Source organism: Ceratotherium simum, chromosome 34 (assembly GCF_057802395.1).
Source record: "Ceratotherium simum simum isolate JZ-2026a chromosome 34, ASM5780239v1, whole genome shotgun sequence".
Lineage (NCBI taxonomy): Eukaryota > Metazoa > Chordata > Mammalia > Perissodactyla > Rhinocerotidae > Ceratotherium > Ceratotherium simum.
The window spans coordinates 7,482,050-7,497,388 of NC_141933.1; the positions used below are offsets into that span (position 1 = coordinate 7,482,050).

A 15,339-nucleotide genomic window follows, 5' to 3' on the forward strand; every position below is an offset into this window, starting at 1 on the left:
AATATATGCTCATCGTAAAAAAATAAGAAAATACATAAAAATATAAAGTATAAATGTTCATAGCACTTCCTGTTGTAAAGGTGTCCCCACCCTGCACTTGGTTGCATTGTTTTTAGGTGTAAAAATAGGACTCTACCTTCGTTTTCCATCAGGCTATCTTGCTAGGTCCCAGCCAGCTCTCCTATCTCTCAGAATCTTGTTTTGTTATCCGTTCTTCTTATTGGCACCTGGGAAGGGCTCAAAAAATGCCCAGGGTGTGGCCGAATGAATGCCACCCCATCCAGATTGCTGATGGAAATGGTGGGACCCCTGCCCACCGCATTGCCCATACCGCCTCTCTTCTGGGTCTGATCCCACTCTTTCCCTCCCTGAAACACCTTCCCTTCTCTTTTGTTCTTTTCAGATCCTCCCATGTTTCCAGCCCAGCTGGACCCCACCTCTTCCAAGAAGTCTTTCATCTTTCAGATGCCGAAGACTCCTTTTTGGGTTCCGTAGTATTTGTAGTCTGGACACACTATTTGTCCTTGGTTGTGTATTGACTTGTGGTAATCTGTTTCCCAGTCAGTGGAGGGCCCCCATACGTTGCTTGTTTCCCTCAAAGCACCCATCCTACAGTCTGGAGATCATTACGGGCCCTAGAAATGTGACCCTCTGGCCTGCCCCCGCTAGGGAAAGGCTCATCTGAATGGTGTCCCACCCTGGAGCTCTTCTGAGGAGTGGGAGAGAGCAGAGGTGTAGAGGGAGCCCGGGAACCCTCCCCCCACCCCATTCATGGCTTTCTGGAAGCTTGTCCCCGGCTCCTCCTGAAGTTTACATAGCGGTTAATCATCTGGGTTCCCAACAATGGGCTCTGCTCACTGTGGGATGTGTAAAGATAGGATGTGGTTGGCCTTTCACATTGGGAGGCTTGTAGAGATACAGAGAAATCCTCTGTGCCTGGCTGTTTAAAGAGCCCTCAGGAGGGTTAAGGGCCCTTTTCCATCCTCTGGGCTTCTCACAGGGAGCTGTGGAGGTCAGATCAATGTTTTCCTTTCTCCTCCCAGCACAAGAGCACCAACCCTTCTCACGCCTCCCGGAACAGCACGCCAAGGGTCCAGGCCTGGCAGCGCCCTCCTCCTCTACACCATCCATCTGGCAGGGGCGTGATGGAAGAACACTGAACTGGGACTCGGGGACCAGGGTCCCCCGGGTGATCAGGTCTCCCCGAGTGATACTGGGTAGGTGATGGAGAGGCCAGGTAATCTCTAAATGTCCTTGCACTTTGAAATGCCTGGAGGTGCCCTGCTGTCTCCTGGGCTCTCTGTCAGCTGTGCGCAGTGCTTCCAAGCACAGACCCCGACCCAGGCGGTCTGGTTTGGATCCCAGCTCCACTACTAGTTAGTCGTGAGACTTTGGGCCAGCTACCTAGCTTCTCTCTGCCGGGTGGTGATAACGGCCCCTCCCTCAGAGGGTGGCTGGAAGATCAAGCCAGCTGATATGTGTAAAACACTTACGAGTGTGCCTGGCACAGAACAAGCGCTGTGCAAGTGTGGCCGTCCCTATAGCCAGGAGTCTGACGCGGAAGTGACGCGAACTTTGTGCCCTATTATTTGGGAATGCGGCTCTTCCTCCTGTGGTCCTGGCTGGGTGCTGGGAAGAGAAGCCAAGACTGGACCCCGAGTGACTGCACCGGCCCGGTGGAGAGCCATGAGTCGGGGTGTGGGAGCATCAGGCAGGTGAAGAAAGCCTGGGGGATGCAGCTGCCAAGAGCAGAGGGTGGCCCAGGGGTCGGCAGGCCACTCAGTCTTTCTGGGTCATGTTCTTGTCTTGACTTGAGGCCCTTGGTAAGCATAAAAGGGCAAAGCTTTGAATAGAATGCGATTGTTTGGATTAATTTCCCTGGAGGGGGAAAAAGAGGCTTGTAATACAGAAAAGCAGAAAACGATGGTTCTTTGATTTTAATAGTTGGGGGGAAAGTTATAAAATAAAACAGACAACACAGAGCCCTGTGACTCCCTCAGATTGGCAATGAATACAGGGATACAGAAATGTAAACAAAACAGAGCTTCCAAATAGTGTTATTTTATACCATATAACTTCCAGAATACAGCAGCTCCCACACACTCTAAAGTAAAATAAAACAAGTCTTCCAAAACAGTCTGTCCCCATTCAGGGAAGTCAGAGAGGCTCCTTCCCTCACCCCGGGGCTGTGCAGATGCTGCTCCTTCCAGGCAGGGAGGCCAAGGCTGGATCTGCAGGAGTTTGGCTTCCCGGGGCGGCCCAGCCTGTGGTGGTGTGGACCTCTTTCGAGTTTGCCTTCTCACTTTTTGGCAGGCTGGCTCCAACCCCTGCCCGTGTCTCCCTTTGACCCACACCTGTTATTAGCAGGAAACCCAGCCACACCAAGGGAGCCTGGCCAAGTCCCTCAGATGGAGCCCTAGGTGCTGGAGACCCAGCCTAGCCATTCGAAAAACAGAAAAAAGGCTACAAATAGAACTCGTTAGCCGTCGAATACTGTCCTCCCTCTCGAGGTCTCTGATGTGTCTGGTTATTATTCTGTTCCAATGCTTTGCTGCTGTCCCAGCGTTTCTGACTCAGCCAGGAAGAGAGCACGTCCGCAGCCTGGCCCGGCTCTTCTCAGCACCTCAGGCCGTGGACTCGGCGTGTCAGACCAATCATCCACCTGGCTCAGCCCTGAAGCCGCCGCTGGACAAACCCTCGACCTCCGGAAGGGTGAGTTGTTCCACAAAAGGTCTGTTACCAGGAGACAAGGAGGCTCTCCGTAACCCCGAGAGGCTTGCCTTGGAAGGATGCGGGAGGGAGGCAGAGCCATGGGGGAGGGAAGAGCAGGAGACGAGGTGCTGTCCCGGCAGACGGGGAAGAACAGACGGCACAGCGCGTCCTCCAGGCCAGGCCGGAGGAAGGTCTTAGGTTAAACATCTCAGGAGGTACGAAGGATGGGGGTGGGTCAGGGCAGCCACCCCAGAGCCAAGGCACAGAGGAGGTGTGAAATGTCCAGGATAAATAGAATTGCATGGGAGGGAGAAAAGCCAGCTCCATCCTCGCTTAAAAATAGTAATGCCATCGGCACCAAAATATATTAATATCTGTACATTTGTTATCTTTAAAAAAAGAAAATAAAACCTCGTTGGCACCTTGTAGTTGATTTCTTAAAAATGAGGTGATATGTGGAAAGGCCCCCCATGTGTGCGCGCACACACGCCTACAGCGGCGCACACGCGTGCATCTCCCTGTCGGAGGGGCAGAGCCCCCGCAGCCCTGGGCATTCGAAACACTGCCAGGCGGGCCGCCGCCAGCTCCTCCACCGCTGTTGTTGGCAGGGGTGCTCCCTGCCAGTGCTCCGGACTCTACCGTCCACGGGGACCAGCAGCCCCCGCCCTGTGCTCCAGAGACAGAAGGCGACAGGGTCACCCTCACGTACCTCCTCCTCACGTACCTCCTCTGGGAAGGAAGTCCTGTCTCTGTAGGTATGCTGCTTCAAGTCGAAGGCAGCCCCGGGCTCACCCCTGCCCCACACTCACACACGTCTGCCCAGGCTCGGAGCGGCCTCTGCTCATAGGACAAAAAGGCAAACGTGAGCAGAGGTCAGTGCAGGGCCTGAGTGAGCACGCGTGCCTGGGGGCTCCAGTCCTGAGTGCCGGTGTCCCGGCCAGGGCCGTGGGAGGGGGACTGGCCAGGCAGCAGGGAGGTGACCCTCAGCCCTCCCGGGGCCTGCCGCTCAGAGGTGGTGGTTGCTCTGCAGCAGGGAGGTGACGGTGTTCTGCAGGGCCACGGCCACCTTCTTGGAGGTCTTGCGCAGCAGAGGGCTGTCGGGGTGGTGGTCCTTCAGGTGCAGGACGTGGCCCTCCTGGCTCTCAGACGTGCAGCCACACTCCTCGCACACGTACAGCTTGGCCCGCCGCTCCTTGTACGCGTACTTCTGCTGCACGCCATGGATCTTCTTGAGGTGAGACTCCAGGGAGCAGCGCTGCGTGAAGGCCTTGTCGCACAGGCTGCATTTGTAGGGCCGCACACCTGGGGGGAGGACAGGGCCAGGCGTTAGGGACCTGACGGAGGGCCTGTCAGCAGCTTCTCGCACACAGAGAGGCCGGGCCACCTGACTCTGGGGAGAGGAACGGACGGAGGCTGCCCAACTCCAGCTCCCTGAGTGACCCAGCTGATGAGGAGGGCTGCCCCGAGCTCCAAGATGCCCCTCCCAGGCCACCCGCTGCCAGAGAGCAGGGCTTGCTGCAGTTCCCACGTGGCCCCAGCCGGGTGGGGTCTGGTGGTGCTGCCCCCAAGCATGGGCTCCTCTTACCAGTGTGAGTGCGCACGTGTCTCTTCAGGTCGAAGGTGTCGTTGAAGCCCTTCCCACAGTAGGTGCAGAGGTGCCTCTTGACGTCATTGTGACACTTCATGTGGCGATTCAGCATGCGCTGGTAGGTGAAGGCCTTCTGGCAGATGTGGCAGGTGAAGAAGTCTCCACTGGGACTGTCCCCCAGGGTCACCTGTAGATGAGGACAGTGTTTCTGACAGATGCCCAGGAGTTGGGGCTACAGGTTGGGAGATTGGGAGGACACCAGTGCCAGCCCTCAGCCCCCCGGAGAGCCATCCCCATCCTCCAGAGGCCACACCTCTGTGCCGTTTGCTCACAGAGATCAGCAGTGGTGGGGCTGGAAGGAACCTTTGGGTCAATGGTCCAAGTCCCCTTTCAAGGTCACCACCCAACCCTTCTTTACCAGCTAGAGATGGATAGTCAACTCCCTATACAAACAGCCTGATTCATCGTCAGCAACCCTACCTGTTAGAACGGTCTCCCTTCATTGAGCCCAAATCTTTCCCTGTGGTTTCTGCTCTCTGTTCTCATTCTACGCCTTAGGACAGGGGGAAATGTCCACGACACGGTCTCTGTGGCAGCCTTCCCAGGCTGAGGCTACCACTGTGAGCCTGGAGTCCCTTTGCAGCCCAGCTGCCTGGTTTACTTGGGCCAGGCCTGACGTGGTATGGTTTGAGTCCCTTTGCCACCCTGATGACTCTTGCTGATGAACATTTTTCATTTTTTTTGTAATTATGGAAAATCTCAAATCTATTCAGAAGCGGAGACGCGGCCTCGATGCTCCACCTCTGTTAATGTTCGGAGGTCGCTAGCAACTCCTCCCGAGCTCCCTGGGCACCAGGTGCACCCTGTCACCCCACACCTCCTCGTTCTGTCCTGCTCTGGCACCGGGTGAATGCCCCTTGCTGCTAGCTAAGCAAGAGCGTTTGGGTCATGACTACTCCTCCGGCACATCTGCTGTCCTGTGCCCTCTGCCCTCTCCCCACACTCTCCCATTGGGTTTCAAGGGGTGGGAGGAAGGGCGTGTGGGGGATCAGGGGCCCTGTGCTGGCTCTCCAGCCAACTGCCCAGCAGGTTTCTCAGTGGTTCCCCTCCCGTTACAACATACACTTGGCCTCCGCAGGTAAGAGAGGAAGGACCAGCATTCCGCTGCCAGTTTTCTGCAGTCTTTTGGCACACAGGACAGCTCTACGAGAACCCTTCCGCTCACTGCTGGCAGGTGCTTCCTGTTCCCGGAGCTTTCCAGAATGCAGGTGCAGCCAGGGGTAGCCCTGCTGTTTGCACTCTCCTTGAAAGCAGGGGCATTTCTACTGCCTCGTGCACTTCTTATTGCTTCTGCGGCTGAGCGCAGCAGGACTGCTCACAGGCCTGCCCTAGATGCACGGCCTCGAGTGCCGATGGGGCTGGAGGCGGCACTTAGGCAAGGTGGACACTGCTGGGCACACACCTTGGGGACAGTTAACCACCCAGCGGACTCCAGGCGTCACTCCCCATGCAGCTCGGATGGGGCTCAGGAGAAGGTGCCGAGCTGCCTCACATCTCCCCACTTTTCCTAGGACTTCTGTGCAAAGACGTGGCTCCCCGTAAGGCCAGAAATGACACTAAACAACGACCAGAATGGACTCCAAAGGGTTCAGTGTTTTCTGAATCCCACTGCTTCTTCCCAATGCAGGACATTCTCACTTCAGACCCCCTCCTCTCCTCTTCCGCCCCCCATCTGTGCCCCAGCTGGGTTTACTTCTCTGCAGAAACCCGAACCCAGACCCAAGGCCAGCCTCTGCCTGGGCCTCATTTGTGCCAATCCTATGGACCGGACACAGGTCTACACACGTGCCCCTAGTCCTCGGAGACAGTGTGAGGTCAGTACCTTCATCTTGGTGCGCAGGAAGCTGTGGTCTCTGCTCTGGGGGTCTGCCAAGCGGCCCATGTCTTCAGAGGGCAGCTGGGCCACCACGCAGGGCCCAGGGGCCACACTGTAGCCAGAGTCCCGAAGGCTCATGTCCAAAGCCAGGGGGCAAGAAGGGGGTTCAGCCACTGATGGCTCTGGCTCCCGGTAGGGCTGTGGTGGGCAGAAGCCCAGGCTGACTGCAGAGAGAAGAACAGCCAGGTGAGAGGCTTGGTGGAGAAAAGAGGATTCAGTCAGATTTCAGGAAGGTTCCCTGGCAATGAGCTGGCTGGAACCTGGGGCATCCGTCCCGCCCCCTGCAGGCATGTGGCCGAGCAGGGCTACCCCCAGCCCACCACATGCTGCACCTCCCTCCCTCCCCATTAAGGTAATTACAGGTGACGCCAGCCAAGCGCCACGGCCCACAGGCCTGCCCGCTGAGTAATTTGTGTCTTAGCGGAACTGGGAGGACGGAACCTGCCCTGCCAATTATCCCTCTGGAGTTGTCTACCTGCCCCACCTGGGCCAGTCTCTCTGGATTCCAGGCCTCGTCTACACTCCTGTAGGGACAAAGGGCACCACAGGAGGCCCTGGGCCCAGGGACTCATCCCTGCCCCAGAAGGGTCCCTGGTGGTCTGGGCCACTGGGGACCTCTCTTCCAGGCAGAGTTAGCTGCTGGCCTCAGGGGATGGGGTGGTCCTGGCCCCTTCCTCCTCCGGGCTGGCCTGTTCCTGCTGTTGCAGCCCATCAGGGCTCCAGGCTCCCCACTCCCGCTGGCCCAGCTTGGCAGGCAAACAGGCCAGGTGGGGTGGGGCAGGGAGGAGGTCAGGGAGCAGCAGGTGGATGCGGTGTAACAGTCTCCTGGGCGGCCTGCCTGCGGTTACGCAAGCCTCCCCCACGGCAGGGACCGCTCACCGTGGCCCAGGGAGGGCTGGGCGCCTGTCCCCTGCACGGCACCGATACCTGGCAGCCCTTTGCTGCGGCCACTCCCCACAACAGACACCTCACACTGAACGGGGCCGGGGAGGCTTGGCCCTGGGCCTGACTGGAGAGGAGGAGGAAGAGTTCTGAGCGACACAGAGGAGACAAGTCTCAAGGCCAACAGAGCTGGGGCAAGCAATCGAATGTTTCAATTTCGTCAGGATTTTTCTTCCAAAAACGCTAAGCTCTGTACTTAAAACCCATCACTAGGAACATTCTCCAAGCCTCAGAAGGAAAAATCAAGAGGGGCCTCGGAGAGAAAGGATGAGTGAGCTTTAGGGAGAGGAACTCAGGAGGTCGAGTTAGGGTCTCAGACCCGTGCACAAGGCCCTCTGCACCCGCCGCCCCAGAGCTGGTGAGACGGACTGGACAGGACCCCGGGAGGGGCGGCCCCAGGGCATGAAGGCTGCTGCCTTCACCTCCTCCCCCACGACATGAGGTCCAAGCAGAGGACCGGGATGGGGGCCGGCAGAGGAATGGACTAATGGAGGAGGGTGAATATGATAGCACTGAAGTTTCGGGAGAGGCCCCGGCTCTTGCCCCTTCAAAACACAACAAAGGTCTGATGGGAAGAATGCGCCTGCCCGCCGCCCAGAACTCGTTCTACTGGCACTGGCGTCCGTCTGTCCAGGGACTTTAATGAGCCATCTCATTCCAGGAGTTGATTCACCAGCGCCTGGCCCTGGCCTCTGAGCTGGCATGGACATCAGGCCCAGGCTCTCGGGGTCCCTCTCGTCTTCCCGTAGTGACGGCTGTCTATGCTCATGGGATGGGGCTTGGGGGGCAGGGACAGGGGTGGGTCAGAGTGTTGGCAGTTTCTGATGCCAGTTTCCCAGCTATTGGAGGTCTTGGCCGAGAATTCAAAGCTGAATGACAATTTCCATTTCTCAATCCAGCTAGAGACAGACAGGAACCTCTACCCTCTTCTGTCTTGCAGTATCGGAGAGCCTGAGGGAAGCTCCCAAAACGGCCACACCGCCTGTCTGCATACAGAGCAGCAGAGGGAGTGACAGCCGGTGAGGGTTAACAGGTTCACGCTCTGGGCTCCCTTAGCTCCACTAAACAAGGGGTTCATGGTCAGGGTTCCAAGGATCCACTCCACCTTGGGAGGAGGCCTGTCTCCTGTGTCTGCCTCTCCTATTCCACGGAAACCTTGAAATGATGGTGCTGAGGAACTTGGGACAGGGAGGGGGCCTGCCTGCTCCGGCCTCTGTGCTGCCTCCACCCCGAACCAGGGGCAGATGAGGCCGGACGGGTGGCCACATGGCTGCTAGGGTGGGGATGTTGGCCTCATCCCACCCGCCCCGCCAAACCTGTCTTCCTGCCACCCCCGTGAGCGTGTCCCTGCTGCTGCCGCACGCACAGGGAGTGCTCGCTGGCGTGCCGCTCCTGTCACTGGGTGTCACTGAGTGGCAGGAGGCAGGAAGCAGAACTGGTTGGGCCCTGCTTGGGCTGCTCTCTGTCCCCTAATTAGATGTTTCCGGCAAGGCGGCGCGGCCACTGTGGCCTCTCATCACCCGCCCACAGCTGGGGAATGTGGCAAGGCCAAACCAGCCTGGCCCTCTCCCTACTCCCTCGGGGACTCCGGGGTCCCCTGCTGTTGGCCCAGCTTGCCTCCACCTGGATGATGTTGAGGGCACGGGCCGGGAGCAGCTGCCCCCTCCAAGGGCCTCTCCTCCCTCAGCCGCAGCAAGTCCCCTCTCTCTTGGATTGAAAGCTGCTGGCCCAAATACTGGACAGAATGCCAGGTCCTACACCATCCACAGCCTCACACCAGGGCAGGACACGAGGCCTCTTCCCCAGCTCTCTGGGGACAGCAGGTGAAGAAGCAGCTATGAGAATGCCTGGCCTCCGACCATAGGAGGGCTCGGTGTGGGGCTGACCTGGGTGGTTAACTCAGCTCTGAATAGGGGGCCCAGTGTGTCAGCACAGTCTAGGTCGGTGTTTGGTGGCCCTGCATCCTTGTCAGGAAGGACAGGGGTCCCCTGTGCCCATCTCCTCCAGCCCCAGCAGGTCAGCTAGCAGTGCCCAAAAGGAAGCCAGTGCCAGCCAAATGGCAGAGGCGAACAGCCCTGGAAACATAACGGCCCTGTCTCCAGCCTGTTGTTTCTATTCTGTGAACGCCAAGTTTTTCTCTCAGGCAGTATCTTTTCCCCCTTCCCCAACCGCTTTTCATACCGTGTCCACAATGAAGTCAAAACTGTGCGCCTCAGCCCTCATGCCAGGGAGGACGGCCCTGACCAGCCGGGAACCACACTTCTGCTTGTGTCCTCCCCACCCTCCCGTCCAGCGCGGGGCTGGGCACCCCTCTGAGGCTCAACCAACACTTGTTAAAAGTGAACAGCATAAAAAGCAACCCTGACAACAACGGCCACGCCTGGCGCCCGTCCTCCCCATGCCCAGAGCACTCGCCCTCACCTGCTCTCTTTCTGGGACAAATGGTCTGGCAGGATGCTGCCTCGGTCACCCAAGCTCAGGACAAACAGCTCGGCAGCTTGAATGACGGCACTCAGGGGTCAGGTAGGAGTCCGATTGAGCCCACTGCCCGGCCCAGGTGCTCTTCTGTCCCTATCCACTGTCTACTCTCCTGGCCTCGCTCCCTGGAGAGCACGGCAGACATGTCCCCTGCTGTCAACACTTTCAGGGATTATAAGAATCCTCATCATCAGAGGCTGAATCTCTCCCCGGTCCCCCACTCCGTCCTGCCCCTAAACTTGTATTCTGGGGCCCACAGCTGATTTTCTCAGCCTTTCTGACTCGGCCTGGAAAGAGAGCTGCCCAGGTTCCCACACTGCCTAGTCGGAGCCGGGCTGAGCCTGCGGTCTCCTCCACCTCAGCTGGGCTGCTTCCCTGGGGCGGGCATGTGCTGAAGACCCGGCAGAAGAGACCGCAGAGGCTCCAGAGTGGGGGAGGGCATCGTGGGGGCCTGGAAGAGGCCCTGGGGTGCTCATGGCCTGTCCAGGAGCACGTCTTCTGTCTACCCTCAAGTGCCTTCCTGGCCTTGTGAGGTTTCACTCAGCAGGGGCTTGGAGGACCAGGCTTCATCCCTGTTCCTCGAGCTTCTCCTTCAGACCAAGAGAAGGAATTTAGCCCCTGGGTACAGGGGCCTGGGTTCATCCTCAAGAAACCAGCATTACTCCCTGCACTCCACAGTCAATATTGACACAACAAAGGAGGGGCGCCAGGGCTGAGGAGGAGAGGGGAGAGGAGTGAAGGGCTCAGGGTGGGCGCTTGGGCCTCGAGGGCCCAAATGGTAACCACGAACCCTTTCAAGGCTCCTAGGTGAGTGGAGCCATCTCCCACCCCTGGGGCCTTCTGCCCACTTCTGGGCTTTTCCTCTGCTTTGGGAGGAGAGTGAGGCCCAGGGGAAAGGTCTTGCACCAGGGTGGGACCTCTAGGACTGTGACTCAGGGAGAGAAGCTGGAGTGCTGGTCAGACTGGGGCCCTGGGCCTTCAGTCAGCAGAAACTTCTCCTTCCAGGTGCTCTCTGATGCTTTAAGGGTCTCAGAGGGCCCTGGAGGGAAGGTCAGACCTCAAACACTTCTCTGTTCCCCCGCCCTCCCAGCACCTTTCCCAGTGAGAACGGATGGGGTCAATGCTTAGCTGGTCACAACGTGCGGAGTTTGGGAGGTGGGGTGAAGGAAACGTGCCCAGCCGGCTCCTGGGGTCACGGTCGACTGGTGATGGAATGGCCCAGCCAAGGGACAGGCCACCACAAAACACACCCCCCACTCTCCAGCTATCTGAGGCACCCGAGCGTAGCCCAAGAACATTCCCTTTCTCATTTCCAAAAACTGTGGGAAAACTCTCCGGTGGGCCACATGGCTTTTGAGGCAAAATTAAGTTCTCTAACTTCTACCCTTTACATGACCCCACAGGACTCTCCCTCGCCAGAGCAATGAGGGCAAACTCTGACCTGCGCCCTCCAGGTTAGACCCCCACCCGACATCCAGGACAATCCTGCAGAGTGAGCGGACTGCACCTCTCCCCTCACCTGGACAGCAGCTGCAGGCGACACAGAGCCCTCCTCTGCACCCGCTGGGACAGCCCCTGGGGTGTAGGGCTCCCCCACTACTCCCACCACGGCCACCAGAACTGTGGTGGGGAAAATCACTGGGACACAAGGAAGTCAATGGTTTGAGCAAACGGAATTTCTTTGTCCTTTGTAAAAGTCAACACATGATCTGTTACTGATTGGGATGTGAAATAAAACTAAAAATAACAGCACACTGAGTCCTGAGCAAGGCTCAGCTCACCTTTAACACAGTCCAAGTTCAGTTTATCAGATCCCAAGGAGCAGCTAAGCAGCAAGTCAAACACAGGTAAGGGAGGAGGCAGGAGCGAGGAAGGGGGCTCGCGGCCCACGAGCCGCCCCTCTGGAGGTGGAACACCAGTCAGCTTGCCAGGGAACTTGGCAAAGCAACAAACTATAAACAGAAGCCCAGGTCCACACCCTAATCCACCCAGGTGAGGCGGCAGCTCACTTCCCTTTTTGTCTCAGTTTCCCCGCTGGGGTCATCAGGGACCTCTGGCACATTCCTTTGTTTTAAGGAGGCTGTAGAAAAGGGGCCTAGGCGCTTGAGATAAGCGTGAGCTGTGAAACATCCGGCCAGCGGCAGAGGCCACTGGATCCGGGCGGGTCAGGCCACAAAGACCTCACCACTGCACCCACTGTCTCCATCAATTTATGCAGGAGAGAAACTGAGGCAAGAGCCCTCACAGAGCCCCTCTCCGCCCTCAATTCGCCACTTTCCTACAAGGCCTGGGGCGGTGCCAGGGAGCCAGCAGATCAAGGGTCAAAGTCGGTTGGTTAATTACAACCTCTCCCCCTTGGAGGTGCTGGGCAGGGAGTTCAGCGCATCCCCCGCCCCACCCCCAGGCCTGGGGAGGGGGAGTTCCAAAGGAAACGGGCTTTCTCCTGACCGAAGATTTTGTTGGGGGTGGGGGAGGACAGAAGGAGCACAAGTGTTCTCAGGGCTGACAGAGGAAGATGCACTGGAGGAAGAAACAACTCGGGTTACTCATTCAAAGTTGCCTGGGACGCTGTGAGGCGTCTTCCAAAAATAAACTGGGTGCACCAGCTTCCCCCGGGCCTGGGCCCCTGGCTGTGGGGTGGGCTCCTTAAAACCACTTTCTGCTCAATTGTGTCCGCTGCAAGGTTGGAGGAGGCGCGTTTCTAACAGACGTGAGACCTGATCCCATCTCGTCTTCAGGGCAAGCGGCGTGCAGCTGCCCCACAGTCTCCGCGCCCCCTGTGGGGCCGCCGGCCGGGACCCCCACCGGCCCGAGCCTCACCGCGACCTTCTGGCCACCAGTGTTGGGGGGGAGCGGGAGCGATCAATGAAGGCGGCTTAAACTCGCGAGTCTTCTCTTACATTTTGCACGAATCTCGGCCGAAACTCCAGCTCGCTCCCTGCCCCCAGAGTGGCATCGCTCCAGTGCCCTCCTCCCGCCTCATAAAAGTCCCGGCTTTCTGGATTTACGACGTGAGAGTGGAGGGTCGCCTGAGCGGTGACACACCCCGTTGCCTCCCCTGCGCCGCGGCTCGGGCCGGTGGAGGGGAGGGCGGGCCCGCGCGCCTCGGACCGGCCTGCCCCCGGCCCGCCGCGGGACCTGGGAACGGCTCTCACCCCGACCTGGCGGCCCCCGCCCCCACCCTTCGGCCGGCCCTGCCGTCCCCTCCCCCCGCGCCCGAAGTCGCGGCGCCTCGGGCTAACGGGGCCGCGGCCGCTTAAACATTAAATCGGGCGCCCCCGCTGCGCCGGCCGCCGGTTCCGCGTCCCTGCGCCCCGCACGCCCGCCGCCTCGACGGGCCCCGCTGCCCGCTCGGGCGCCCCAGGCTCCGTCCAGGGCGGCGGGGGCCTCGGGGATCGCGGGCTGGGCGCCTCACCTGGCACGTAGATCTCGCCGCGCTCCTCGTCCGGGAGCTCGCTCCAGTTCCTCTTGCACGTGGAGACGCACGGCTTCTTCACCAGAAACGCGCGGGGCATTTTCGAACCCTCCTCGTCGGGCACCGTCCGCTTCCGTCGCTAGAGCCGGCAGCCGTCCCACCTTTCCCGGGCCGGGCTGGAGGCGGGCGGGGGACAATTCAGGGAAGGAGCCGCCAAAGCGCCCCCACGTTCCGCAGAGACCGTGCCCGGGACGGCGCGCGCCCGTTTCCAAGTCCGCGGAGCTGTCGCCGTCCTCCGTCCGGACGAGGTCCCTTGCAGCCAGGTGCACCGGGCGGCGGGCGAAGCGGCAGGTAAGCGTCTCCTGGCTCGACTGGCGTCCCCCGCGGCCGCTCGGGAAGTCTTAAAGTGCGAGCCGGACGGACGGGTTCACGCTTTATTGGCTCGCGGCGGTGTGTGTTGGTGGCTGGGGCGGGGAGGGGGGGTGATCTGAGCTAATTAGCTTGGAGTGGCCCGGGGAGCAACGGCGCATGCGTTGGGAAATAACGGTGACAACCCACCTATTTGTTACCTGTCGAACCGGTTTCCATTCCGCTGCCGGTGAGGTGGCCTCGCGGCCTGGGCGCGGTGGCCGGGTGGGGGCGGGGAGAGGGCGCGGGGCACCAGCGCCCGGCTGCCCAGCTGGTCGGGCCGCCGCCCGCCGGGGACCTCCCTGCCGGGAGTGCTAGCGTCCGCAAACGGGAGTTTCGGAGGGAGCAGAGGGGAGGGAGGGGGCAACGTTATTTGCACCGGCGCTCGCACGCTCTGCAGGTGATGAAATGAAACTCGCCCTCCTGCGCCCGGCCCGGCGCGTCCGGGCCCCTGGGGAGGCGCGAAGCCGTCGGGCGGGAACGGGCGGCCCGGCCCACACTTGTTGAACCAGGTCTGGGTCGCGGCGGCCCGGATCCCAAAGGCCTGGCTGAGCAATTCGTGGTTCAGCCCAGAGGTATTTCTGGGCGCCGGCTCCGTGCGGGAAGGCACGCGGGGCAGCGGGAGCGCGCCGGCCGGTGGGCGGGGGACGCGGGCGGGACGCACGCGGCGCAACATAACGCGGAGAGCGCCCGCTGGGCACCAGGCGCTGAGCGCTGCCCAGAGCCCGCCTTCTGGCCGGCGAAGTGGGGAAGGCTTCGTGAAGGAAGAGGCGTGTAAACCGCTCTGAGGCCACTGAGATCCTGAAAGACCCCATAGCCTTAGTCATTGGGGCTTACACGTCCGCAGAACCCCTCATCCTTGTCCCAAATGGCCAGATTTCAGGTGCAGCAAGGCCAGAGGGGAACCGAGGCCCAAGGACCACTGAAGAAGTCAGGCCCAACCTATTTTGCCCGGCTGCAGCCACCGCAGAGGGCTCGTGTCCGCTCCCCTCATAGCCCGCCCTTGGCTGTGGTTCAGCCTGGGTGCCCCCTCCAACCATTGATCCTGCTCTGCCCAGTCTCCAGGCCCAGCTGGAGGGATGCCCACCCTCCTCAGAAGCTGGGGAGCGCTCGGTGGCCTCCAGGAGGCTCATTTACTGGATACTTTAGCCACTGGCCACAGCTGGGCTTTTCTTACCCAAGAAATAGGACCCTTCTCCTCTTTTTAGCTCCCCTGTCCCTCCATATAAAATAATCTAACATTTCAGAGTCCCTGCCAGACATACGCCTTTCTTACATATTAAATGTTTGCTGGAACAGATTAGGAGGAAATGAGTCTGATAAATGAATTCACACAGTTCAAAAGTCAGGCGTCAAAAAGGAGCAGCCAGGTGATGGTGGACTTCAGGCATCTGGGGGAAGAGGATGGTTTTTCAAGGGGAGAGATCTCCAGAGGCTCTTTACATCGCCCCCAGGACTTCTGTGGAGCGCCCCCTGGGTGGGTGGGGAGAGCGTGGACTTTGGGGGCAGATGGGCCTCCTCCTCACTCCTTCCTGGAGCCTGTGAGTTTGGCCAAGGAGCTTTCCTTTCCAGTCTATTCCTTTGTCTGTTACCTGAGAATCTTATCTACCTCCTGGGGTCACTGTGAGGGTGATGTGAGCCCTGGCAGGGGCCATAATGTGTACCGCCTTCCCCAGGGCTCTGCCCTCACCCTGCCCACATTACGCTTGTCAACCCTCCACTCTTACCCTGGACCCTTTCGTTCAACTGACGTTAAGTGAGCGCCTACTTCGAGCTTATCTTTTGAATACATCCTGGAGAAACAACATTGACTAACACGGTCTGTCTAGGAGAGGGGTGAATTGAGTTCATTCATTCAAC

The 15,339-nt window shown here is 59.4% G+C and overlaps 2 protein-coding genes across 2 annotated transcripts in view; one reads left to right on the plus strand and one right to left on the minus strand.

Moving 5' to 3' along the window:
- LOC106803013 (uncharacterized) overlaps positions 1–3,298 on the plus strand; it is a 29,334-nt gene extending 26,036 nt beyond the window's left edge. Inside the window, exons 3-4 of the mRNA XM_014793023.2 lie at positions 404–1,217; positions 2,564–3,298. The gene's annotated coding sequence lies outside the window, so the exon portion shown is untranslated. The remainder of the gene's footprint in view (positions 1–403; positions 1,218–2,563) is intronic.
- Positions 1,923–13,510, minus strand: OVOL1 (ovo like transcriptional repressor 1). The gene is made up of 4 exons (XM_004437621.3): positions 13,072–13,510; positions 6,183–6,400; positions 4,298–4,487; positions 1,923–4,014 (listed from the first exon to the last, which is right to left on the minus strand). The coding sequence occupies exons 1-4, from the start codon at positions 13,169–13,171 to the stop codon at positions 3,719–3,721; spliced, it is 804 nt and encodes a 267-aa protein (XP_004437678.1). The 5' UTR covers positions 13,172–13,510; the 3' UTR covers positions 1,923–3,718.
- Positions 13,511–15,339: the final 1,829 nt, after the last annotated feature.